This window comes from Sus scrofa, chromosome 14 (genome assembly GCF_054392235.1).
Source record: "Sus scrofa isolate SSC_HxYL_T2T_F1_AM1 chromosome 14, Sscrofa_HxYL_maternal_Yorkshire_Landrace_v2.0, whole genome shotgun sequence".
Lineage (NCBI taxonomy): Eukaryota > Metazoa > Chordata > Mammalia > Artiodactyla > Suidae > Sus > Sus scrofa.
In genome coordinates, this window is record NC_139396.1 from 64,409,280 (window position 1) to 64,436,006 (window position 26,727).

At 49.2% G+C, this 26,727-nt stretch overlaps 1 protein-coding gene across 6 annotated transcripts in view; it reads left to right on the forward strand.

Annotated features, from left to right (window-relative positions):
- The window catches only part of KIAA1671 (KIAA1671 ortholog), a 213,786-nt gene that overhangs the window by 168,856 nt on the left and 18,203 nt on the right, over positions 1-26,727 (forward strand). For all 6 annotated transcript variants that reach the window (XR_014826448.1, XM_084994628.1, XM_021073316.2 and 3 more), the window contains exon 6: positions 24,008-24,126. Coding sequence is in view for 5 of the 6 variants with exons in the window: in XM_084994628.1 (XP_084850754.1) it covers positions 24,008-24,126 (119 nt within the window). In the remaining variant the exon portion in view is untranslated. The remainder of the gene's footprint in view (positions 1-24,007; positions 24,127-26,727) is intronic.

Here is a 26,727-nt window from a genome sequence, read left to right on the forward strand (position 1 = left end):
CATTCTGGAGATTTTCACTCACACCTGGCTCCCCTGACTGTGTGCCTCCCTGGTAAAAGTTATAACACTCCTTCCCCCCCAACCCCGCCGCCCAGTTCACAGAACAACAACCCCACACTGCCCCTGCCCCCAGGTTCCCCTGAAAGCCTCGGGACAAACTCATAGGGCGGTTCTAAAGTTTGGCAGAACGGAGCGTGGACTTTGGACTGCGGTGATTTTCAGAGTCATGTGGCCTGAAAAGGGGGAGGCCACATGACTCCAAAAAGCATCGCAGCCCAAAGTCCATGCTCCGTTCTCCGTAGGGGGAGATTCCAACTCGCCAAACCTAAGACAAATATTTGTGTGGTCTTCAATAACCACTGAGTAAGGCTAATTATTGTCCCCATTATACAGATGAGGAAACTGAGGCTCCCTGAGACCAAGGGCCTTTTAGCCAGGGCCCCATCGCCAGGCAGGGGCAGAGGAGGGGCTGGAATTCAGAACTGTCTCTACCAGGGGTTCCCACTCGGAACCTCCTTTCCCTTTCTCCTCGAGCAAGCCCCATTCACTGTTAGTTAACCCAGACTTGCTGGGGTCCCTGCAGGGCCAATCTTAGAGCAGTGCAAGAACGGAGAAGGAACAAGGGCTATGTCCCCCATGGGTGGCCTGTGGCCCCTTTGCTCTCACTATGCTCCACTCACCTGCTTTAAATTCCCCTTGGCTGTGCACACCTTGGTTGGGGTGCAGCTGGGATTCTCTTCTCTGTAGGGACATCGATTGAATTCCAAACGTCCCCAGAGCCACCTGATAGCCACAGGGCCCACTCGAGGCCTGGGTCCCACTGTGGGTTCCCTAATTATTGCTGGAAACCATCCCTCCTCGCCTGTCAACACGCTATAAATAGGAAGCTGGAGGAAGAATTGAAAAAAATGCCACTGGCTCTTTTCCCCAGTGTGGGTGGCTTGAGTTAAAAAACCATCAGACCAGCGGCATCGCGCTGTTGAAAAGCCCAAGGGGGTGGAGGGTGGCTGCTGCGACTGAAACTCAGACAAAGTAGCTCGGGACCCAGCAACACCCTCTTCTGTTTTCATTCTCATTGGCAGCACCGGGTGTAGAGCTGGGCTCTAAAGTTGAGAGTCCTCCAGTGACCTGCCCCTCCCTGGGCAGCGACAGTAACTGTGATTTCCTCAAGGCCACAGTGTGGCCCAGCCTGAGCGTGAGGGACCCTGCTGACATGTCCCAGCAGGATTGGGAGGGACTGGTCCTGGAGACCCCTGGCCTCTCCTTCCTCCAGGAGGGAGGCAGCAGAAACAGCCTCCAGAATCTCTTTTGAATATTGCCTCCACTCGTGGTGTCACCTGTCCAAGAGGCCTCAAATTGCAGGATCCTAAATGAGGTCTCAGCCAGCTCTGATGCTCTCCATAGAAAAGCCAGCCAGGAGAACAGATCTTTTGCCAGTGGTGTATGTGAGAATGTGCATGGGTGCATGTGTGTCTCTCTTTATAAATCGTGTATTAGGAAATTCACGTTGTGGCTCAGTGGTAACGAGCCCATCTAGTATCCAAGAGAATGTGGGTTTGATCCCTGGCCTCACTCAGTGGGTTAAGGATCTGGCGTTGCTGTGAGCTATGGTGTAGGTCACAGACGCAGCTTGGATCCAGCCTTGCTGTGGCTGTGGTGCAGGCAGCAGCTATAGCTCCAATTCTCCCCCAGTCCAGGAACTTCCATGTGCCACAATTGCGGCCATAAATACAAACAAACAGCAACAACAACAAAAACCCTCGATGACACACTGGGAAGGGTACCGGTGCAGAAAGTCATCTTGATGCTGGTCCGAGTGTCCTTTATGGGTAGGACCATCTCAGCAGTGTTTGGTAGAATCCGATACTAGTACAACATAGACATAACAATTTAAAAAAATTCTAGTAGTCACCACCGGGCATGGGCTCAGAGAGGTGAAGAAGCCCCTACTGTGTAGCCCAGCAGAACTGGAACCCAGGTCTGTCTGCCCTCAGATTCACCAGGACACTCGGACTCTCTCATCAGGTCCCCTTTCCAGGACATGTTGCTCAAACAAATCCTTTGCCTGCACTCCTTTTTTGGGGTGGAAAAAAATCACTCCACCTTTCCCAGCCTTGCCCCCAGACCTCACCAACAGGTCACTGGAATGTCGTTTATAATGAAAACATCTGGGAACAATAGCAGTACCTAGGGCCAAGCTTGCACTGTTGGCTGTTAAAATTAAATTGAGAATTAAAGTGGAGGCGAGGGAGGTAACCCAGGAGATCAGGTTGACAACGGGAGGCTGCCAGAGTTTGACTCCGATGGGTCCCTGGCCAGGTCACTTCCCTTTGTATCTGTTTCCCCCTCTGGAAAATGGGGTCCTGACCATGAATGAAGTGCTCCCCTCTCCCCACGGGAGCAGCACATCAGAAGCCCCCAGTTTGGTTTTCACATCTGGAGATGATATTTGTGAATGCACCCAGCATGGGTCTCTATGTAGTCAGTCAGTGCCCAATCAATGTCTAAAAAGAACAGGGAGCAGTGGGGTCTGTTGGGGAACCAAGGACCTCAGCTCTGGCTGCCCACTCCCTTCCTCTTGCCTGGAGTGTCCAGACCAGACAGGGCCGCGGAGTACCACCCACCCTGCTGCCCCGAGGTGGCGAAGGATGAAGGATGCGCCTAACACTTTGGGGCTTAACTCGAGTTTTTTTTTTTGGACTTTGAAGTTTTATTGATTCTTTTTTTTTAAATTTTTTTATTTTCCCACTGTACAGCAAGGGGGTCAGGTTATCCTTACATGTATACATTACAATTACATTTTCCCCCCACCCTTTGTTCTGTTGCAACATGACTATCTAGACAAAGTTCTCAATGCTATTCAGCAGGATCTCCTTGTATATCTATTCTAAGTTGTGTCTGATAAGCCCAAGCTCCCGATCCCTCCCACTCCCTCCCCCTCCCATCAGGCAGCCACAAGTCTCTTCTCCAAGTCCGTGATTTTCTTTTCTGAGGAGATGTTCATTTGTGCTGGATATTAGATTCCAGTTATAAGTGATATCATATGGTATTTGTCTTTGTCTTTCTGGCTCATTTCACTCAGTATGAGAATCTCTAGTTCCACCCATGTTGCTGCAAATGGCATTATGTCATTCTTTTTTATGGCTGAGTAGTATTCCATTGTGTATATATACCACCTCTTCCAAATCCAATCATCTGTCGATGGACATTTGGGTTGTTTCCATGTCCTGGCTATTGTGAATAGTGCTGCAATGAACATGCGGGTGCACGTGTCTCTTTTAAGTAGAGTTTTGTCCGGATAGATGCCCAAGAGTGGGATTGCGGGGTCATATGGAAGTTCTATGTATAGATTTCTCAGGTATCTCCAAACTGTTCTCCATAGTGGCTGTACCAGTTTACATTCCCACCAACAGTGCAGGAGGGTTCCCTTTTCTCCACAGCCCCTCCAGCACTTGTTATTTGTGGACTTATTAATGATGGCCATTCTGACTGGTGTGAGGTGGTATCTCATGGTAGTTTGGATTTGCATTTCTCTTATAATCAGCGATGTTGAGCATTTTTTCATGTGTTTGTTGGCCATCTGTATATCTTCTTTGGAGAAATGTCTATTCAGGTCTTTTGCCCATTTTTCCATTGATTGATTGGTTTTTTTTGCTGTTGGGTTGTATAAGTTGTTTATATATTCTAGAGATGAAGCCCTTGTCGGTTACATCATTTGAAACTATTTTCTCCCATTCTGTAAGTTGTCTTTTTGTTTTCTTTTTGGTTTCCTTTGCTGTGCAAAAGCTTTTCAGTTTGATGAGGTCCCATGGGTTTATTTTTGCTCTAATTTCTATTGCTTTGGGAGACTGACCTGAGAAAATACTTAACTCGAGTTTTGATTTGAGAAGCCTGAGGTTTAAGAGTGGGCAGAGGGAAGGCTAGACTCAGGAAGAGATTTAGGGAAAAGGTAGAGGGAGGGGGAGGGCCTTCAGCCTAGACTCCAAAATCAGCACACTGGGTGCCGCCTGCGGTGATGGTGACAGCAGCCTTTGTAACAACAGCCTGCCTCTGGTCCTTTGCTCTGGCTCCGTCCCTCCCCCTAGATATCGCCTGGCTGCTGCACTCACCCCCTTCAGGTCTTTGCTCAGGTGTCTCAGAAGAGACACATCCCCCAGTTTAAAATTGTAGCCCCGCCACCACCGAACCCTGGACCCTTCTGCCCCTGCCAGGCTTTATTTTCTCTCCATGATACTGGATCACCTCGCAGCATGGTCTGTAACCCCCCTCTGTTCTGTATTCAGTTTCCTCCACTGGACTCTCACCTCTCCCTGGGCAGGGCTTACCCACTGTTCACAGTGCCTGTGCATAGTAGTGCTCAAGTGAATGACCTGAAGGAAAAAGGGCTTCCTGTATGCGGGGACCTTTGCACTGACTATGGTGTGTGATCTTTACCTGCCTGCAGAGGTGGGTTCAGTTGTCCCCATTTTTATAGATGAGGTCATTGGAACTTGGTTCCATGGTAATTTAGTATCTCATACCTTCTTTATATTATCCACAGTCTTGGAGCTTCCTTCCCTCTCTCCCCCTTCTCTCTTCTCTCCCTCCACCCATCCCTACTTCCTCAAATGTTCACGGAGTGCCTACATTTTGCTGGGCCCTGGGTCTGGCCCTGAGAAGAGGGAGGTAAACCCAATATGGCCCCAACCCGAGAGGCAGGAGCCTTGGGGTGGGGTGGTCAGAGCTGGCACACAACCCTGCCGCTCAGAGTTCTAGGCGCTCTAGGAGAGTTATGAGTTGGAACTGCTGTGCCATGGAGGGCTGGGTCTTGAAGGCAGAGTAGGAGTTCCTCTAGCAGACCGGGCAGGGACAGGTGTTCCAGGCAGAAGATTGCATCAGCAGGCAGAACAGCATTGTGGCAGAACCACACAGAGTCCAGTGGGCCTGAAGCAGGATCAAGGCAGGGAGGAGTGGCCAGGGAGGGACCTGGGAGGTGTTCTGGGGCTGCAGGTGCCTAGCCGAGGAGCTTGGACTTTATCCAGCTGGCACTGGGCCCCTCCACTCGGATGGAGTTGTGCCCCTTGGAGCCTGGCAAAGGGAGAGGGGATGGTGGGTGGGCTCAGCTGAGGTTTCTGCCTTGCCCAGGATCCTCTATCCCATCCTTCGTCTTGATTGCATCTCACTCCCGTAATTGCTCCGGTTTCCCCTCCAGAGAATAACGTTTATAGCTAAAGCCCTGTTTCCTGGAAACTGAGGATGGTCATGGCTGCAAGACTTCTTACAGTTCCCATAAATCTCACCAGCTCCTCTAAAGGAGAGTTGACCCGGGTGGGGGCACTGTGGTCATCTATGCCGAGCATTCCCAAAATACCTAATTCCTACAAGCTCCTTGGGTCATCCTCTTTGGCTCTGTGTCTGCTGCTGGTTTCAGAGCCAGAGAGAGGTGATTCTGACTTATGAGCATCATGGCAGTTGCAGTGTTTCCTGGTTACCTCCGCTTGCCAGGCACAGTACTCAGCACTTCTCACAGAACAATAGCCCATGTAGGGCTGGTATGGCCCCTGGATGTTAGAGTGGTTCTCTACTGTCCATGAAGCTCAGAGAAGTGAAGCTACTTACCCAAGGCCGCACAGCTCTAAGAGCCTGGAAGCCAGAACTGGAGCCTGGGTCTGTCTGCCCCAAGGCACCTGTCAACCTGGCTCTCTCTTTGCCAAATCCCTGTGACCTGCATTGTCTGTAGCCAACATCCCAGCCCTTCTGAGGAGAGGTACCACACCTTCCCTTCACTCCTTCAGGGATCTGCTGGAGGTGCAGAGAGCTATCAGGAAGGTAGCAAGCTGCAACCTGGACAGTGGCAGCCAGCAGCTTCCCCACTGGCCCCCCAGCTTTCTCTCTGTCCCCAGTCCATCTTGCACATGGCAGCTGGGGTGTCCTCTTCTCCTTGATATGATATTTCTGCTATATAAATTGCCCCTCCCAAACTTAAAGGCCTCCAGCAACTTTCCATAGTACTCACAGGATAAAAATTCTTTAGTGGGGCACTCAAGGCTCTGCCTGGCCTCACCCCCACCTCACTCCCCTCACTTCTGACCTGATGCCCCAGTAATAATCAGGGGACTCCTTGAAGCTTCCTTCTCACTTTGCATCCCTGTTCCTATGGCTTAACCACCTCCACTTTCCCCTAATTATTTCTGATTCCACTCAAAAGTCACTGCCTCCAGGAAGCCTTCCTGATCTCCCTCCATGGCCTTCCTCTGGCTGCATCCATTCCAGCCCATTGCCTTTCCTGCTCCCTGCTGACATGCTCTGCTTATAGGTCCACTTCCCTGACTTGATTTTAAGCTGCCCTTGGGTGGGTGTCTGAGGCCCCTTGGCATCTTCATCAGAGAGCTGGCATAGAGTAGGCACTGAATAAGTGCTTGTTGTCCTGGGCCATCTCCAGGCAACTCTGATCCCCCTTTCTGTTGGAAAGCCCTGGATCCCGGATCCTGTGGCTTGTGCTTCAGATGCAGGTTTTTTCTCCCCTCATTGGGTGGTGACGAAGAGGAGAGGCTGGTAGCAGGGGAGGCGGGGGCACACCAGTTGGCCCAAGAGGGTGACTGCTCCCTGCCTGGCAGCTGGAGTCCAGGGAAGGCCCCTGCCAGATGGGGCCATAGGCATTCCCAGCCTGTTCCTCCTGCTTCTCTAAGGCCTAATCTGCCTGATCTTCTGTCCCAGCTTCTGTCATATAACACCAAGGCTGGGAAATAGGACCCTGCCTGGTGGCAGCTAACTCCCCGGGGGTGGGGTGGGGTGGGGGAGCAATTTTGTGTCTGTAGGAGACTCAGCACCAGCTCTGCCCAGCCCAGGAGAACTTGAAAAGGAGCCTTAGAGCCTTCAGCCCCCCACCCCTGGACCAGACACCCACAGTACTTGCCTACCTGGGTGTGTTCTGGCCTCTTCTGTTAAAAAACAAACGAACAAAAAAAAACGCTCTCATGCTCATCATAGAGAAATGAGGTCATAGATGAGAAAGAAGAAAAAAAAATTACTCAACGTACTACCCCTAGAAATATTCTTTATAACATGTCTATATCCTTTAATATCTTTGCATATATATGCAAAATATGTACACATATATGATAGGTACATAGATATATAAATATATTCATATCTTGCATATGTGCAAGATATATGCAAAATAGATACATAGACGTAGGTGCAAAATATATGTGCATGTATAATATATGCATGTGTGTATATAATAATCCTTTTGAATATATTTGCATATATTTGCTATATACATATATACATGCAAAATATATATGCAATATGTATGCATTTTGGCACATACACAGATCAATAAAATAGAATTTTACTACAGGGACACTTTTCCTAATTTTCTTTTGTCTTCTCTTCTCTAACTTCTCATGTCATGAACATGAACCTGCAGCCTCATTTTCAATGGCTACGATATATTCCATTTTCCAGGTTATGCCCACTTTATTTTTTAAAATTTTTATTGAAGCATAGTGGATTTACAATGTTTATGCCTACTTTATTTAGTCAGGCCCAGATTGATTTTTGGACACTTAGGTTGTTTCCAGCCTTATGCTGTGGTGACCATCCCTGGATATTCATCTTCTGACACCTGCGTAATCAGAATAACTTTTAAAAGAAGTAGGGTACCTGGGACCAAGGCAGAGAGCTGGTGCAGCATGATGATTAAATCCCTCTGGTGTCAGCAAGACCTTGGCGTAGGCACACACACACGTGCGCGCACACAGGCCAGTTGCTAATCCCCCGAGCCCCCGCGCTCTCCTGAATAAACTGGAGCACCAGGTATGCAGTCTTCCTCTGTTATTCTGGAATTACAAAGCTCTCTTTTGTAGCAAAACTGTCCCGTACCAATGTGCTGAGTGTGGGCTTATCGACAGTATTTTCACACGGCGTGACTACCTCTACATCTTGCTGCAGAAATATTAACGTGTTTGCTTGTGGGGTGTTGCCCCACATCAGTGTCTCTCCACTCACGGGGAAGGTGTATTTTTTCATTATCTTCCCCCAAAGGACCTTTTTAAACATTTTTCTTAACTTTCCATGAAATTTTAATATTGTAGATAATATTGTATATCTGTATATGTACTATATGCATATCTGGGCTTTACACATTAAAAAATAAGGTTTTGGAGTTCCCGTCATGGCTCAGCGGAAACAAATCTGACTAGTATCCATGAGGACACAGGTTCAATCCCTGGCCTTGCTCAATGGGTTAAGGATCCAGTGTTGCTATGAGCTTGAGCTGTGGTGTAGGTCGCAGACTTGGCTTGGATCTGGGGTGGCTGTGGCTGAAGCTGTGGCTGTAGCTGTGGCTAAAGCTCGGATTTGACCCCTAGCCTGGGAACCTCTGTATGCTGCGGGTGTGGCCCTAAAAAAACAAACAAAAAAATAAGGTTCTCTCCCCTGAACCAATTGTCCCCCCTTTATGGACAGTATCACTTCTGTAGAGAATGCATGACCTAGACTAACCAGTACTTCTCAACCCAGGGGGGACTTCCCCCCCCCCAGGGACCTTTGGCGATGTCTGGGGACAGTTTGGGTTGTCACAGCTGTGGCTGTGGGGAGGTTGTGGTTTACTACCTCCGTCAGCAGGTACAGGCCAGGAATGCTAACGTCCTCCAGGTCACAGTGAAGGCCCCACGATGAGCCAAAGTGCTAAGATGGGGAACCTCCCCTCTAGACCCCACTGGGATTCCTCCCACTACACCCACAAGTATGTCCCCTTGTTGCTTTTCTAAAATCTCAGTTGTCCCGGATTTGGGATTCATCTGGCTGCTGGGTTAGGGGTTGGTGCTGGCGGAGCTGTGACACTAAAACCGACTTCACAGGCTGGTGGGAGGACCCTTGGGGGCTGTGGCAGTAAAGTGCCTTACTCGTCACCTGGCCATGGGCTGTGCTCACCCAGGATGAACTAAAGTGCCTGAAGTCTCACGCCTGGATGCTGTGTCCACACTGAGCGAGTCCCACTAAGTGGGGTCCCAGCCTGCAGGATGCCTAGGGTTTTCTTGGCATGCTCCAAAGTTTGCACCGGCACCAGCTCCTTGCCAGTTTTGACCGAGTGTGGCGTCTGTCTGAACTTGTCTCTGGGTTCGGCCAGCATACCATTCTTTGCAGCCCCAGGTAAGCGTGCTTGGTGCAGTGCTTGGGCCTTGCCCCTGTGTCCTGGAGATCATGGAGGCTTCCAAGCGCTCTCACACACTTGAGAGCCAGTGAGCCAAGTGGTGAGCGATGGGACGCTGCAGCAGGCAGTTCCACCCCGATGTGGGTGCTGTTAAGAGTTGGCCAAAGAGATACCAACCACCCACCATTTTCCAGGGAAAGCAGGGAAGCAGGGGTGGGTCCAGCAGGTCTCTGAACAAAACCACAGACTGGGCTGGGCACCAGAAGGAAACGGAGCCCTTGGCTCTGTCCTGGGCAATGGAATGTCAGTCCAACTGGTTTTCCTCCTTCACCGGGGCTGGGAGCTCATCAGCAAGGGAGCCGCCATGCCCATCAATGGCAGAGATGCCCGGCCCCACCCCAGGGAGAGAGGCACCCCATTCGTGCTCTGTGCCATCTCGGCACACCAGTCCCTCATCCTCTCAGTGGGTTCTTTGCCTCCCCTGCAACCACAGAGTGGGTGGAAGGGGCTGTCCCGTCCACAACACAGCACAGTCTGAGTGAGGATGGCATTTCACTTCACCTCTCCCCAGGCAGTCCCTGCACCTGCACTGCCTTCTCCATTCTCCTGCACCTGTCCAATCTGACCCACTTTTTCTTTCTTTTTTTCTTTCTTTCTTTCTTTTTCTTTCTTTCTTTCTTTCTTTCTTTTCTTTTCTTTCTTTCTTTCTTTCCTTCCTTCCTTCCTTCCTTCCTTCCTTCCTTCCTTCCTTCCTTCCTTCCCTCCTTCCTTCCTTCCTTCCTTCCCTCCTTCCCTCCTTCCCTCCTTTCTTTCTTTCTTTTTTGTTTTGTGTCTTTTGTCTTTTCAGGGCTGCACCTGGGGCATATGGAGGTTCCCAGGCTAGGGGTCTAATCGGAGCTGTTGCTGCCGGCCTTTGCCAGAGCCACAGCAATGCTAGATCCGAGCCACATCTGGGACCTACGCCACAGCTCATGGCAACGCTGGATCCTAAACCCACTGAGCGAGGTCAGGGATTGAACCCCCAACCTCATGGTTCCTAGTCGGATTCGTTTCCACTGTGCCACAACGGGAGCTCTGTGACCCACTTTTCAAGGCCTGGGCCAAGTCACAAGCCCTCTGTCACCTGCCACTCATGATCCCTGTGCCCACTGCCCCTCTGTCTGGGGCCCCAGAATACTGTGAGTACCTGGGATAGGAGATTATTAATCACGGGACCCAGGATGATCAAGGGGGTGATTTCAGGCAGAGTCGTCTGCCCCTTGCTCCAGGGAAACTTAGCTGTAACAGTTGCTGATCTTTCCATGTCAGCACTTAAAATTCTAATTCATTGTTTTTAATGACAGCACAGGATTCCCTTGCAGGGATAAACCTGTTTACAGATGCCCTAGGGGAAAGGCAACTGGGTTGTGCTTGCTGTTCGCCAAAAACAATGCTGCTGCCTTGAACACCCTTGTGGATGTGGATGTGTGTATTGTATGTTATTGCGTTTTGTGTATACGTGTGTGGTCTGTATGTGTTTTGCTTATGATGTTTGTGTTTTTTTTTCAAATATGTATTTGTCTATATATGTGTATGTGTGTTTATACTTGTGTGTATGTATTTTGCGTTTGTGTATTTGTCTATATGTGCATGTGTGTGTTTGTGTGTGTATTTATGTGTTTTTTTGCATACGTTTATTTGAATACATACTACATGTGTATATTTGTGTATTTATATATGTTTTTTGGTGTCCATGTATTTGTGTACATATTTGCATATATGTATATTTGTGTGCATGCATCTGTGTGTGCAGGTATGTATTTCTGCTGGCTGAATCACCAGAAGCAGGGCTAGTGGAGCAATGTTGTGGCGTTGCAATGTGCCCACTGCCACAGATAACGGCGGAAGGGGTGGATGTGTCCTGCCAGGAAGAGACACTGGAGGATTTGGGGTCCTAAGGCTGCGGTGAGACACACGGGCTCCCTGCCTCCTCACCGGGTTCACACTTACGCATCAAGGCTGTAATTCTGTCACCTGACAAGTTGAGCCCTTGCCTGAAATAAACATGAGAGAGATGTTTTGACATGTTATGTTTAAAAAAAAAAAAGTCAAATTTGGCTGAGACCATTTTAAGAATTTCCTCCAAAAGGAGTGAAGTCAGGGTGGGTGGGAGCGGATTCCATGAAGAGGAGATGCTAGGAAACGCACAAGAATTATATATGCATATAGAACTGTGCATTTTTAAAAATCACTAACCGCCAATGTTACAAAACACAAAAAGAGATAGAGTTAAAAAATACCACTCCTCTCTCCCCCTTCCCCTGTCACTCACTTCTTCTCCCAGGGACAAATGTTATTACAATTTGCCTGTGTCCTTCTCACATATTCTGTGGATTTTCAAATATTTATGTGTATATTTTTCCTCACTCCACCTGTTGTCTCAGCCTTGCCTTATTCACTTGACATGTGTCTTAGAAGTCATTCCATGTCAGTATATCTGCCTCTTTCCTTTCAACAACGAAACGGTATTCCATGTATGGTTGCTTCATAATTTTAAAACATAAAAATACATTTAACAAACCCTCTAATTCCCTCTTCCCTTGGCTCATCTTAACCTTGGAGCTATAGACCTTTTATTAATAGAACTTGATATTTAAAAGGAAATTGAATGTGCCTGTTTGCATGTAAAAGTATCTTAGGACTTCTAGAATGTTCTGTGCCCCTCCCATCTCCTCCTGTACCAAGGTTCTTGGTTATTTGGGGTGGGGGTGGGGGGGGTGTCCTCCCTCCCTGGCTCAATCTGTCCTATTTTGCACCTTAGAAAAAATTCACAGTCGCCAGTCTGCTTCCACTGTTTGTCAGCACACTGAGCATGATGTTTTAGAAAAAAAGATTTGTTTTTGAAAAGTAACAAAAATTAAAATTCAGGAGTTCCCGTCGTGGCGCAGTGGTTAACGAGTCCAACTAGGAACCATGAGGCTGCGGGTTCGGTCCCTGTCCTTGCTCAGTGGGTTAACGATCCGGCGTTGCCGTGAGCTGTGGTGTAGGTTGCAGACGCGGCTCAGATCCCGCGTTGCTGTGGCTCTGGTGTAGGCTGATGGCTACAGCTCCGATTAGACCCCTAGCCTGGAAACCTCCATATGCCGCGGGAGCGGCCCAAGAAATAGCAACAACAACAACCAAAAGACAAAAGACAAAAAAAAAAAAAAAAAAAAAAAAAATTCAAGGGCATATATAAAAATAGACAGTCCTGGGATCTATCAAGAGACTTTGAGCAGCAGCAGTAGTGTTCATAGATGTGAGAGAGGGGCCGGGGTCATTTGTGGGTCATTCATTCATTCGTTCGTTCATCCATCCGTCATTGTCAGTTGTTCCCCTGACCATCGGGGCCGTCTCTTAACTTGGTGCCTCAAGGTGACCTGATCCCAATGCCTGCCCTCAGGGAGCACACCGTCTGGAGGAGGCCGTCGAACAAACAGTAAGCACAGCCCAGCACAGCAGGTTGCATGATGGGCTGGGCACAGGAGGCCCTATAGGGTCCCAAGGAGAGACCCAGGCCCGCCACAGATGGAGGCAGTCAGGGAAGGCTTCTTGGAGGAAGGGATGCCTGAGCTGTGTGTCAAGGACACATTCCAAGCAGACCTGGGCCCAGCACTGGCCAGCGGCAGACCGCCTGTCTCAGGAAGGATTTCCTGGCTGGGAGGACAGCAGGAGTTGGTAGAATGGGGTGTAACTGGCCCTAGAGTCAGGGCTACCTGGCTTTGAGTCAGAATCCTTCACATAACTCCTGAGACCCTGGGCACGTTGCTTTACCTCTCTGTGCCTTGGTCTTCTCATCTGGAAAGTGGGGGATGATATTGGTACCTGCTTCTTAGGGTCGTTGGGAGGGCTCATCGCATTAGCTTGGCACACAGTGGGACCATATTTGTATCTCTTCTCATTCCTATCTATCCGCTAAATGGGCATGCTAAAAGCATCTACTCTGGGCCTTGAACTAGACGGTGCACGTAAGGCATCTGACCTGGTGCTCAGTGCACAGTAGGTGCTCCTTATGTGTTCCTGGTTGTTACTATTTTTGTTGCCTCCTCGCCCACTTCCAGAACCCAGAGCCCAGGGTGCCCACCAGGCCTCTGGAGTCTGGGGAACCCCACCTCTGAGGCCTGCGGGAGCTTGGGCCTCCCAGCCCAGCTGTCTTTTCTGTTTATAGACTCAGAGGCAGGGGCCGTCGGGAGAGCGAGGAAGTGGGGCCCTCCCAGCCGGAAGCAGACATGCCTCTCAAGGAGCAGCTGCCAACGTGCGTTCCCGTCGCTTTGAGTGACACACTGGCCCCCTGGAGACAGCATGTCTCTGCCAGAGCTGTCATTTTACAGCCTGCGTGCCCGGCTCAGCCCTGGGGGGTGGCAGGTGTGCCAGGCAAAGTCGGGGTCCAGTTCACTCTGTGATGGAGGGGAGCAGCTGACTAATGTCCAGGTCCAGGGAGACACTGAGGGGTCTGATTAAGGCAGCCTTTGCTCTCAAAGGGTCGGGGCTGGCAGGCCTCCTTGGGGCCTGGAGGCCATTGTTAGAATGTTGTCAAGATGATGTGCTTTGGGGACCTAAACAGTGGACGTCATCACCCTCTTAACTGGAACCTATTTGTGCCAGGCGTGTGCAGCGCTCACCAGACATTTTACAAAATCTCCCCAAGGCCCCTAAGCACCCTCCCCACCCCTGCTTTACAGATGGGAAAATTGAGGTTTGGAGAGGTTTGCCTACAGCTGGCAAAAGGCAGAGCTGAATTTGCCAGGGTCACTCGACCTCAGAGCCTGTCCCACCTCCAGGTTCTCAGAGCCTCAGGGTCATCTCCCATCTGCAACCTAAAAGTTTGTGCTTTCGGTTGTTAATCACCAGGCATTGCCAGCTTCTCCATAGAGTGTTTATAAAAATGGATTTTATTCAAGGCGTGAACAGGATCATTTCTTCATCAGTCAGGTGGGCAAACGCAGCAGGTGAGTAAGTGGACACCCAAACAGGCCCTCGTTTAAAGGGGAACGACCCAGACCCTCTTCACCAGGAAACAGCAGACCGTTTATGCAGGCCTGCTTGGTGAACTCTGGACATTAGCCAGTAGGCAGAGGGACTCTGAGACCTGCCATTCCTTCCCACTAAGTCACCAAGAGAGGAAACTGAGGCTTAGAGGCGGGGGCCTTGCTTAAGGATGCACCTGTGCTCACCACGCTGGGTCAGGGGGTGGAGTCCAGGAACAGGTGTGTCCCTGTAGGCGGAGACACAGCACCACCATCCAGGTGGACAGGTCCAGCCCCATCACTGAGGTCCAGCACACGTTCTCCTCTGCCTGTCTATCCCTCCCACCCGCACGCCTCTCTTTCAGTGCCCGGTTCCATGTGTTTCCCGGTCCTGGTCATGTTCTCTCCATTTCTGTCTCTCTGTCTTGGCTCTGCCCCCATTCAAGCCACCACAGTGTGGCCACACCTGGCTATACATGACTACACCTGGCCCGGCTGCACTACTGTTTGCAGAGCCCATTGAGGGGGCTCAGAAATTTGTGTTCCACCCACCATCCCTGGAAGCCCCGCACCCTCGCCTTTGGGTAAGGGCAGGGACAAGGCCTGGCTCAAGCTGCCACCTGAGGTGACACGGTGGGCTCCCAGGAACTCATCAACTGCCTAACACTTCCTAGCTGGGACCTGGGTCCACAGGGAAGGGATCCCGCATGGCTTTTGCTGGCAGCATCGGGAGGGCGTCCTGAGGGCTGGGTCCTGCCCTGTCCGCATCCGTGTCCTTCCAGCCTGCCTGCCTTACCTGTTCTCCCTTCTTTCCTTTTCCTTTTCTTTTTTCCCATTCTTCCCCTCCTCCCCCCTTGTTTTCTCCCCCCCCACGCCCCGCTTCCTTCCGACTTAGTGAGCACTTACTCTAGGCCAGATACACACATCCGCATCCAGTGGTGATAAGTCACAGTTCCACCCTCCTGCAGGTCATGTGTCCTGGGAGGGACAGGTGTCCAAGGAATTACACAAGTGCTTAGAGCCGCCCGCCAAGGCCAGGGCTCAGAGGAACAGGACAAGAACCTAGTCGTGGGCAGGGAAGCTGCTCTGAGGGGCTGACACTCTGCGGTGTGAAGGAGGGGCCCTCAGCCAGTCAGCTGAGTCAGCTGGGCTCAGCCCTGTGCTGTGAAGGCTAAGCTGCCCAGGGTGTTTGGGCATCAGCGTGGCGGTGGCAGAGGGGAGGGGGCACCGAACATCTGGGCCGTGCAGTGGGACAGACAGTGCTCTTTAGAGCCTGGAGTCAGGGATACAGGGCAGTTGGGAGACACAGCAGGGGCCTCGGCCTGTCCTTGGCCTGCCGCCCCCTCCTCCTCCCCTGCCTGGGCCTGAGTCCCTACTGATGACTGGGGATGCTCTGTGTGACCCGGCACAGGCCAGGGAGTCAGGACATCTGGATTCTAGGCCTGGCCGGGCCTCTCTCCCACTCCCTGGCCCTCAGTTTTCCCAGCTGTAGAATAGTCACTGGAGGCCCAGCAAAGCTCTCTACGTCACACCAGTGCCTGGAGAATGCAGGAGTTTGGGGGAGCACTTTGGGGCTTGGGTATCAAGCACACCTGGGTTCCAATCCCAGCTCCACCACTTTCTAACTCTGTGACCTTAGGCGTGTCAGGTCCCTTCTCTGGACCTCAGTCTCCTCCCCTAAGAAGTGGGTCCATGGTGACTCCAACCACACAGGATTGTTTGGGAGCTTTAGATGGCACAGTGAATAGCCATAATGATCATCAGAGCTTACAGAGTATTAATTCTCAAAATTCCTGTTACTCTTTAAAAAAGTTTATTAAAGTGTAGCTGATATACAATATTGTGTTAGTTTCAGGTATACAGCACAGGGATTCATATAAAATCTCTATATATATATTTCTTTTCAGATTCTTTTCCCTTAAAGGTTATCACAAAATATTGGGTATCATTCCCTGTGTAGGTCCTAGGTACTGATTGTTTATCTATTTTATATTATATATATATTAATCCCAATCTCCTAATTTATCCCTCCCCACCATCCTTTCCCCTTTGATAACCATAAATTTGTTCTCTGTATCTATGAGTCTCTTTCTGTGTGCATAAGTTCATTTGGATCATTTTTTTAGATTCCACATATAAACGATATATGATATTTATCTTTGTCTTACTTCACTTAGTATGATCATCTCTAGGTTTATCCATGTTGCTGCAAATGGCATTATTTCATTTTTTTACAGCTGAGTAGTGTTCCGTTGTATATATGTACCATATCTTCTTTATCCACTCCTCTGTCGATGGACATTTAAGTTACTTCCATGTCTTGGCTCTTGTAAACAGTGTTGCAAAGAACATTGAGATGCATGGATCTTTTCAAACTCTGGTTCTCTCTGAATATTTGCCCAGGAGTAGGATTGCAGGATCATATAGTAGTTCTATTTTTTGTTTTTAAAGGATCCTCCATACTGTTCCCTATAGTGGCTGCATTAACTTACATTCCCACCAACAGTGTAGGAGGGTTCCCTTTTCTCCACACCCTCTCTAGCAGATTTGTTATTTGTAGGCTTTTTGATGATAACCGTTCTGACCAGTGTGAGGTGGTACCTCATTATAGACTGGAGTTGCATTTCTCTAATAATTAGTTATATTGAGCACCTTTTCATGTGTCTTTTGGCCATCTGTATGTCTTCTTTAGAGAAGTGTCTATTGAGATCTTCTACCCATTTTTTGACTGCGTTGATTTTTTTGATATTGATTTGAGTTGTTTGTATACTTTGGAGAGTGATATCTTGTAGGTTGCATCATTTGCAAATATTTTCTCCCACTCTGTAAGTTGTTACTGTTACTATTATTGCTTAGTCATTTTTCAGGTCCCACCTGGGCACAAGGCAAGGAGGTACCACCAGGCCCCAGGGGCACTGAGTCAGAGCCAGTGTCACCCATGCCAGCCCAGGGCCCCATGACCACAGAGCTCCCTGCACAGCTGAGAGAATCCAGTTGCAGAGGGGGGAGGGGACGCCCTTCTTGAATTGCTCAGAATTGCCCAGTCAGCTATGGGCCACCCAGCGCCATCCTGACTCAGGCTTCTTTTCCTAGGCAGATGTGTCAGACACCCTAAAATATATGCAGGCATAATATTTTTTCTTTTCCCCACCCCCTCCCTAATGACATGGCCTTTTCTGGTAAGGAGCTCCCACCAACTCAGTGCAAAAAATTTGATTTTTGGAAACATATTCTTTCAACAAATATTTATTCAACAAGTACTACAAGCCTTGCATGGTTCTAAGGGATGAGGTTCAGCAGTGCATGAAACAGCCCCCATTTTCAGGCAGCCAACAGTCTAAAGTGTATATAGATCAGGGGTCAGCCAACCACCCAAGGGCCAAGTCCAGCCAGACGCCTGTTTTGTAAATAAAGTTTTATTGGTACACAGACATTGTCTGAGCTGCTTACATGGTAATGACAGCAAAGCGGAAGTTAAGGCAGAGACGCCACAAAGCCCCAAATATTTATTGTCTGGCTCTTTACAGAAAAAGTTTTGCCGAGCTCTGATAGAGACAAACAAGTGAAGATCCCCCTTCTGGTTCATTCTTAATTCATGATGTGTGTGCTCTGGGATAGTATTGGAGGAATGATTTAATTAGTTGTATTTAATTTTATCATCTAAGGATATTGGGATATAAAATCACAAGTGTGGATCACTAAATAAAATCACCATCATTAGTAGAAAGACATCCCGTTTCCTCACCGTAGACATGACACTGGTAATAGTTTTCTGTGGGAACGTCCAGACATTTCCTTTGCTGATTCTCACATGCATTTACCCATTTGTTTTTAGAAAGCTGGCATCACAACACACATGATGTTTTCCTACCTTTTTTTTTTTTTTTTTTAACGTTTGATAGTATAAGGCAGACGTCTTTCTGTGACAGGAAATATTCTTTCTGAACATCATTTTCCTTGCTTGTTTTTATTCCATCGTGTGGATATTATCATATTGCATCCCACCAATCCCCATCTTCTTAGATATTTAGGACAAGTCCGGTATTGTGAAATGCTATTTCTAATATTTTGCAATACTTGCTCTCCTGTGGGGAGGTGTCCGTGTTTGTAGATGTTGGTGAGCATGTCTAATGATTTTCTTGAGATAAACTTCTGGAACTAAAATTGCTGAGTTGAGGGTATGCACGTTTTAATTTCAGAACTTGCGTTGCTGCTCGTTTAAACACAGCCCTCAGAGGCATCTGTTAGGCTGGTCTCCCCAGCCTATGCATTACAAAGCTGTCCATTATGGGTCCCAGGCTGAGGTAGTCCTATTTGCCTGCAAGACCAGGGCCAGAATTTTCACTCGCCACCAGCTTGGGGCTCGGTGAGCTAGTCTGAGCAAGAGGTTTTTAAATCCGCCAAGTTCGCGAGATGTTTTAAGAGTGTTTTAATGTGCATTTCCTCATCTGAGCCTCATGAATGTCCTGGAAAAGGTGGGAGGAGGGGGCCAGAAGGAGCCCAGAAACCCGGGCTCCAGGCCCTCCCAGCTCTGCCTCTCACTCACCATGGATAGTCCCTGCCTCTGAGCCACAGTTTATTGTCTGAAAAGGGCCAACTGAATGGACTTGTGGGTCCTTGGAGATCTAAAAGTTAAGATGTGATGATTAGACAGGTAACAAGGACCTACTGTATAGCACAGGAAACTTTACTCAATACCATGCAATAACCTACACGGGAAAAGAATTAAAAAAGGTATGGATGTATGTATATGCATATGCATAGCTGATTTACTTTGCTGTGTGTGAAATTAACACAGCTTTGTAAATCAACTATATTCCCAGAAAATCAAAAGAAAAAAAAAGATATGATGACCTCATGTAACAAATGATGGCAGAAATTTGGATGGTGGATGGTTGATATCCGTCAGGGGGTAGGTGTAAAAAAAGACCTGCCTGTGACCCAGCTGGGGGACTAATTTGGACACATGTGTTCCTCGTATAACAAACTCTTGTCTTTATCCATCATGCATTTTCAGACCACCTTGTAGGTATCTATTCGCCTGTAGACAGTGAGGGCTTTTATCACAGTCTGTGAGCCAAAACTGATTTGGAAGGACATAAACCCCACCTTAAAGCCAATTTAAAAACCTGACTTTCATCGCTGCCCACATTCTCCACCAAAACAAAACAAACAAACAAACAAACAAAACCCCTGACTTTCGGGAAGTTTTTAGAGGAGTTTTGGGCCCTTTTTGTGGTTATTCTTGAAGCCTAGTAGCCCTGGGAGTGAAGATCAAGCCTTGCTGACTTGAAGTGCCACCAGGGTCTGCCACATGGGGCAGCCCTAAAATGTTTAATTTAAACAAAATTTAAATTGGCTAGCAGCTGTCATTGGACAGCACAGATAGAGAGACTTGAGGTCCTGGTGTGGAGGGAGCTGGGAGGCTCCTGAACCAGCCTTGGGAGAAGGGGAGTTCGGGGAAGCCTTCCTGAAGGGAGAGGCAGAAAAGCTGAAATCTGAATGACAGCTAGGAGGTGATGGCTGTGCCAGCAGGTCTGAAGGTGAGGGAGAGCTGATGGAGGAATGAGAGGGGAGGAAAGCTGGTGGAGCAGCCAGTGGGAGGGACCAGGAGGGACTGGATGGCAGGGGGCAGGGGGTGATGGGGAAAGAGCCCCACTAATGAAGGTCCCACAAGCCATCTTTACAGTGTTTGAACTTGACCCTGAGGGACAGGGAGAACTACTGAAGGGCTTTGAGCAGGGACCCTGTGGGCTGAGATTTGGTTTTGGAAAGTGTTACTAGGAAGAGAATAAATGGGAGGTGGGGGTGAGGGCCAGAGGTGAGGGAGGCAGGGAGACCTCCTGAGCTGGACAGATCAGATGAAATGTTCCTGACAGAGACTTTGAAGGACTCCGGGGCTGATCCAACATGGGAGTGAGGGTGACGGAGGAGTGAGGGGTGCTGCCCTCCAGGGTCCTGGGTCTAGGATCAGACAGTGGAGGGAGAAGACCTCCATCCCTGCCTGTGGGGGTCCCAGATCCCTGAGCAGCACAAACCTCAAAACTCCGCAGAAGGGCCCACAAGCAGGAATGCTGGAAACCAGTGTATTTCTGCTAAGCACCATCTACCCTGCCCCCTGTCCCCCAGCGCCAGCTGAAGGAGGTCAGGACACAGTCCCCTGCCTCCTGCCCTGATTCCATCCTCAGCATCCTACAGAACTTGCCGTTCTGATTTCCAGAGGCCACACCTGCACATCCTGCCTCCATCACTCAGCGCTGAGAGATCCCCATCTCTTGGGGTTTGTTTGTTTGTTTTGTCTTTTTAGAGACACACCCATGGCATATGGAAGTTCCCAGGCTGGGGGTCGAATCAGAGCTGTAGCCCCTGGCCCACTCCACAGCCACAGCAACGCGGAATCCGAGCAGTGTCTGCGACCCACACCACAGCTCATGGCAATGCCGGATCCTTAACCCACTGAGCAAGGCCAGGGATCAAACCCACACAACCTCCTGGTTGCTAGTTGGGTTCATTAGCCACTGAGCCATGAAATGAACTCCATCTTGGGGGGTTTGAGGACCCGAGAAGAATCACGGCTTGCCTTCCCCCACCTGACTCTGGGGAGGGCCGTGAACCCAGTTCTGGTCACATCAGCTCCTGTTATGTGCCAGGTGCCAAGCTTAACGCTTCCCAGGGATTATCTCCTTGAAGCCTCAAGACAACCCTTGTTTCTCCACTGAGAAAACTGAGGCTTGGGTGGAGCGAGTCCCTGGACCAAACCACCCAGCTGCAACAACTTCCCCTTCCAATCCAGAGCTATGAGCTGTAAGCTGTCCCTGCGCCATCTCCCCTCTGCTTCGCGCCGAGCTTGGCACACACGGGACACAGGCCCAGCATCCAGCTTGCAGTTCACTGCTTGGGACAAGGACGGCAAGTCCACCACAAGCAGCCCCCAAGACACTGACCTCTGGCCTCCGAATCTGACCCATGTAGGGGGTTAAGTTAGGGAGTGGCTGATTCTGTCATGTCTTCAAAAGCTGTAAGCAGCTGAGAGCATGCTCAGGGGACCGCTTCCATTCCCCGGTCCCAGGGGGAGTTCCCTCAAGGGAGCTGGATGCTGACCATGTCAGGTGACCTTTCAAGGCAAAAACATCCACGTTTCAGGAGTTCCCTTGTGCTGCAGTGGGTTAGGGATCCAGCGTTGTCACTGCAGTGTCTCGGGTTGCTGCTATGGTGAGGGTTTGACCCCTGGCCGGGGAACTTCCACATGCCACAGGAGTGGCCAAACACACACACAAATCCAAGTTTCCCCAAATGGGGACTGACTTCATTCCTAACAGCCACCCCCATGTGCTACCTGGGGCATGTAGTTTAGGGGAACTGTCCCAAGCCTGGTTCGCACATGCCACCCCTTAACCCTGCCTGGGGAGTTCGCCCGTGGGATATCAGAGATAGGTCACTTTAGCTCCAAGGGTTCATCATATTGTTGATTATAACAGTGACCAGTCATCAGCAACCTAAATGCCCAACACTTGGGGACTGATTAAATGAATGGGGGGTCCAGGCAGTGGAATATTCCTTAGCTTTTAATGAAGATGCTGTCAGTGAGTCGACCAGGGGAAATTCTGGACAGGACTGTGGCAGAATGTGGTTCCTGGGTGATGTGTGGTTTTTAAATACTATTCTGTGCACTTTTCTATAATTTCTAAATGTTTTACAATGAGCATGAACGACCTTGGTAACTTGAACAAGGAAAGGAATCCACAGGCTGTGAAATTAGGGTATGCGAATGTGGCCATTTACCAGAGGTGACCAAGGGGTTTATTCTGATTCCCAGTGGTCCTTGCACACACCTGGCCCACAGTATTCCCTCAAACATCATGGGGGATGCACATGTCCCCAAAAAGTGAGAGAGAGAATGAGGAAGGAGGTAGGTGTTTATTGGGTGTTTCCTGAAGGCCACATGCTGCCCTAGGAGCTATCACATGGGTCCTCTCATTGGCATCACACCCTTGTTTCCTCACTGAATCCTTGTCCCATCCCTGTGTCTCAGAGAGGGATATAAGAGCCCTGAGGTCACACAGCAGAGCTTTCTCCTTGAGGTGTATGCTCATTCTGTGGGACCACATATGCTTGCTCTACCAAGAATGGTTCCATAGAAGCTGCGAAGAGGTATGCCCCCCACGCCCAGGAGGAGGATAGCCACTGAGGGACAGTTTGCCCACTGTCCCTAAACTCCACTAAGCGCCTACTGGGTGCCAGGCAGGTTCTTTGGGGAACATAGGCGATGGATCATCCAGTTGTAAAGGGAGTCTCTGCTGAGTTACTGAATCTCAGGGGCTGTGTCTGTGTTGTGACCCCCAGTTCCCCAGTGGCTGGCACATAGTAGGTGTTCAATAAACGTCTGTTGTGTAAATAACTTATATGTCAAACATCACCTGGTAGAGCAGTGAGTCCAACATAGGCAGGAAGAGTTCAGGGGAAGGTGAGGTGGCTGCAATGGCTTTGGGTGAGAAGGATGGATAGGAAGGGGGAACAGCACAAGCAAAGCCATGGAGGCTGGAATGCGAGGCTTGTGTGGGATGTGGGAGCAGGTCAGGATGGGTGGGATGGAGGGTCTCTTTGGAGGAGGGGATGGGACTGGACAGGAAATTTGGGGCTCAGTTACAAGGGGTGTTGGATCTCAGCCAGAGAACACTAGGGAGCCATGCTCGAAGGTTTTTGAGCAGGAGATTTGTGCTCTGATGCACATTCCAGTAGAGTAAGCCCTGTGACCTCACATGGAACACAAGGAGTGAGATTCTCCTGTTGGTCTTTCAGGATTGGGGGCAAAGTCACTCTCACCCTTGGCCCCATCACCCTCAACTCCCTCTGTTTCTCATCCACTGACCTCAAGTCATCAAGAGGTGGTGACTAGGAATGTCCTTCAAAGCTCAGAAGCCAAGGCCCTTTGAATTGCGGTTGTGCCAGTGGCTGCTCAAGGGGCTGGAGTACTGGTTTTGCCTCGAGCACTGCAGCTGCTCCCCAGTCATTAACACTGAGGCCCAAGCAGCAGCCAGTTCAATAGTCCGTCACCAGGAACAGGCTTTTTAATTTGCCAAGTGAACAAGTTAGGGAAGCCAGCAGTCTGGTCATTGGATGAAGGTCTGTGTGCGTGCTGTCTGGCCTGTGCCAGGTACCAGGCTGGGCCCCGAGGCCAGTGCCATGGTTACCAGCTCCCGCTCAGAAGGCCCAGGCTGTGTGGGGCACCGTGGTTGCCGGTTTGGACGTGGGTCCAAGCTCCTTGCCCGGGTTTGAGTCCCACCTTGCCCTTTACTGGCCATTTGATTTGGGGCGCATCCCTCCACCTCTCCACACCTCAGTGTTCTCATCTGAAAAACAGGGATTGTAATGAGCTCCACCTCATGGGGTTGCTGTGGGGCTGCAGAGCAGCAAGGTGATGGACAGGCAGCTTGGTCGACCCTAGGCACAGGTTAAATGCTCCACGGAGGCTGGGCTGAGTGTTGCTGATGGTGGAAATATGGCAGCCATGGGCACCCAGGGGCGGGGGACAGGTGGGAGGCATTCTAACCAGACCCATAGGTCCTGGGAGCATTGAGGAAGGAGAGAAGCTTGGCTAGGGGCAGGTGGCAGCCACATGGGACCCTGCATGCCAGGAGGGTGACCCCTTCCTCCCACTTTGCCTGGCTTTGGCTCCAACAGTCCTGCATCCTGCGAATGCCTTGGGCAAACCTGGACAATTGGTCACCCTAGGGCCCAGCCCAGAGAATTGGACCCACTTCTGAGCGCAACAGGGAGCTGGAGTGGCTTCCAGCAGGAGGGGGGTGATGCGGTGTGATCTGTCAGCTGGGACCAGGTTTGGAGCATCTTCCCCTGATGGATACCTCTGGCTTTGTCCTTGCAGGATCAGCTGAAGCAGTGTTTCTCCAGGCGGACCCCCGAGGCCAAGGACACTGACACCCTCGTGCAGGAAGCCGACAGCCAGTATGGGACGTGGCCAGACCAGCGCCAAAGTGGGGAGAGGTAGGGCAGGAGGGGCGGGGCCTCCGGGCCGTTCTCTATTACTACGTAGAGCCTGTTTTGCCTGTAACTGTAAGAGCCAACCATTCTTTTTATAAAACAGAAATACCAATATTTTATCTTAAAATGATATATGAAAAATATCTAGAACAGGCAGATCCATAGAGACAGAAAGTCGATTTGTGGTTATCAGGGGTCGGGGATGAGGGGGGGAGGAACTGCTGAACAGGGACCAGGTTTCCTTTTGGGGGAGATGAAGACGTTCTAGAATCACAGAAAGGTGACAGTGGCATAACATTGTGAATGCGCTAAACACCACTACTGGTAGTTTATGTTGCATGTGTTTTACCACCATAAAAAAAATTGCAAAAAGGAGTTCCCACTGTGGCTCAGCGGATTAAGGACCCAATGTTGTCTCTGTGAGGATGCGGGTCTGAGCCCTAGCCTCACTTAGTGGGTTGGCGATCTGGCGACACAGATGTGGCTTGGATCTGGTATTGCCGTTGGCTGTGGAGTAGGCCGGCAGCTGCAGCTCCAATTCGACCCCTAGCCTGGGAACTTCCATTTGCCACAAGTTTGGCCCTCAAAAGAAAACAAAAATTACAAATAAAATGAAAATTGCCTCTAATCTCAGCACACCGATATAACCTTCATTCATATTTTTTGTTGTCTTTTTAGACTTTTCTGTGTGTGTGTGTGTGTGTATATATATATATATATTTACAAATGTAGGAGCATATCGTACATATTGCTTTTTAAGCTGTCTGCATTTAATATCATCACTGTTGGAGGCTTGTAAGGCCCCCCGGGCATTAGCCTGGCCGGGAGGGAATGTTATGACAGTGGCAGAAGCCCGAAGGCTACTGACATTTCCTGGGTTCAAGAGACTGGCATGTCTGAGTTCCAGCTCCACCCTCACTGTCTGTGGAGTCCTGGGTACACCTGTTATATTTACCAGATTTCATGCTCCTCCTCCATAGAAAAGGAAAGATGCTTGAGAAAACAGCCGAGCACATCATCAGCACTGAAACATAACATTTTTTTTAATTTATTTTTTATTGTTATTTCCCCCAACACACTTTATTTTCCCACTGTACAGATTGGGGACCCTGTTGCACACACACACACACACACACACAACTTTTTCTCCCATTGTTGTGCTGCCTTGTAAGTATCTAGACATAGTTTTCAGTGCTACACAGTAGGATCTCATTGTAAATCCATTCCAAGAGCAATAGTTCGCATCTGTCAACCTCAAGCTCCCGATCCCTCCCACTCCCCCGGGCAACCACAAGTCTATTCTCCAAGTTCCAAGTCCGTGGAAAGGTTCATTTGTGCTGTATATTGGATACCAGATATGAGTGATATCATATGGTATTTGTGTTTTTATTTCTGACTTATTTCACTCAGGATGACAGTCTCTAGTTCCATTCATGTTGCTGCAAATAGCATTATTTTGTTCTTTTTTATGGCTGAGTAGTATTCCATTGTGTATATATACCACATCTTCCTAATCCAGTTGTCTGTCAATGGACATTTGGGTTGTTTTCATGTCTTGGCTATTATGAATAGAGCTGCAATGAACATGCGGGTACATGTGTCTTTTTTAAGGAAAGTTTTGTCTGGATGTATGCCCAGGAGTGGGATTGCTGGATCATATTGTAGTTCTAAGTATAGATTTCTAAGGTACCTGTACCATCAAACTCCTGGAAGAGAACACAGGCAAAACATTCTCTGACATCAACCTCATGAATATTTTCTCAGGTCAGTCTCCCAAAGCAACAGAAATAAAAGCAAAAATAAACCTGTGGGACCTAATCAACCTGACAAGCTTTTGCACAGCAAAAGAAAACAAAAAGGCAACTTACAGAATGAGAGAAAATAGTTTCAAATGATGCAACTGTCAAGGGCTTGATCTCTAGAATATACAAGCAGCTTATACAACTCAACAGCAAAAAAGCCAACAACCCAATGGAAAAATGGGCAAAAGACCTGAATAGACATTTCTCCAAGGAAGATATACAGATGGCCAACAAGCACATGAAAAAATGCTCAACATCCCTGATTATTAGAGAAATGCAAATCAAAACTACCATGAGATACCACCTCACACCAGTCAGAATGGCCATCATCAATAAGTCCACAAATAACAAGTGCTGGAGGGGCTGTGGAGAAAAGGGAACCCTCCTGCACTGTTGGTGGGAATGTAAGCTGATAAAACCACTATGGAGAACAGTATGGAGGTACCTTAGAAACATAACATTTAATCCTAACACCCCATCCTGCGGAGGCGAAGACTGAGGCACATGGAGTTATGGGGATGGTAACCTGTGCAGCACTTGGCATACTTTTTGGCGATTAGCACATTGCACTTGTTCATTGTTTTAAAAATGCAGTTTCTCTTCTTGCCCTTGGGCAGAATTGAACACCGCAGCTTCGTGGACACTAGGGGTAGACCTGCCATGTTCTTTGCTCATGCCTTCCCACCCGAGGCCTCAGGATTGCACTTAAAAACAAACAAACAAAAAAGACAGTGTATGGTTTCTTTCTTTTTTCTTTTCTTTTCTTTGGTTTGTAGGGCCACATCTGCGATGTATGGAAGTT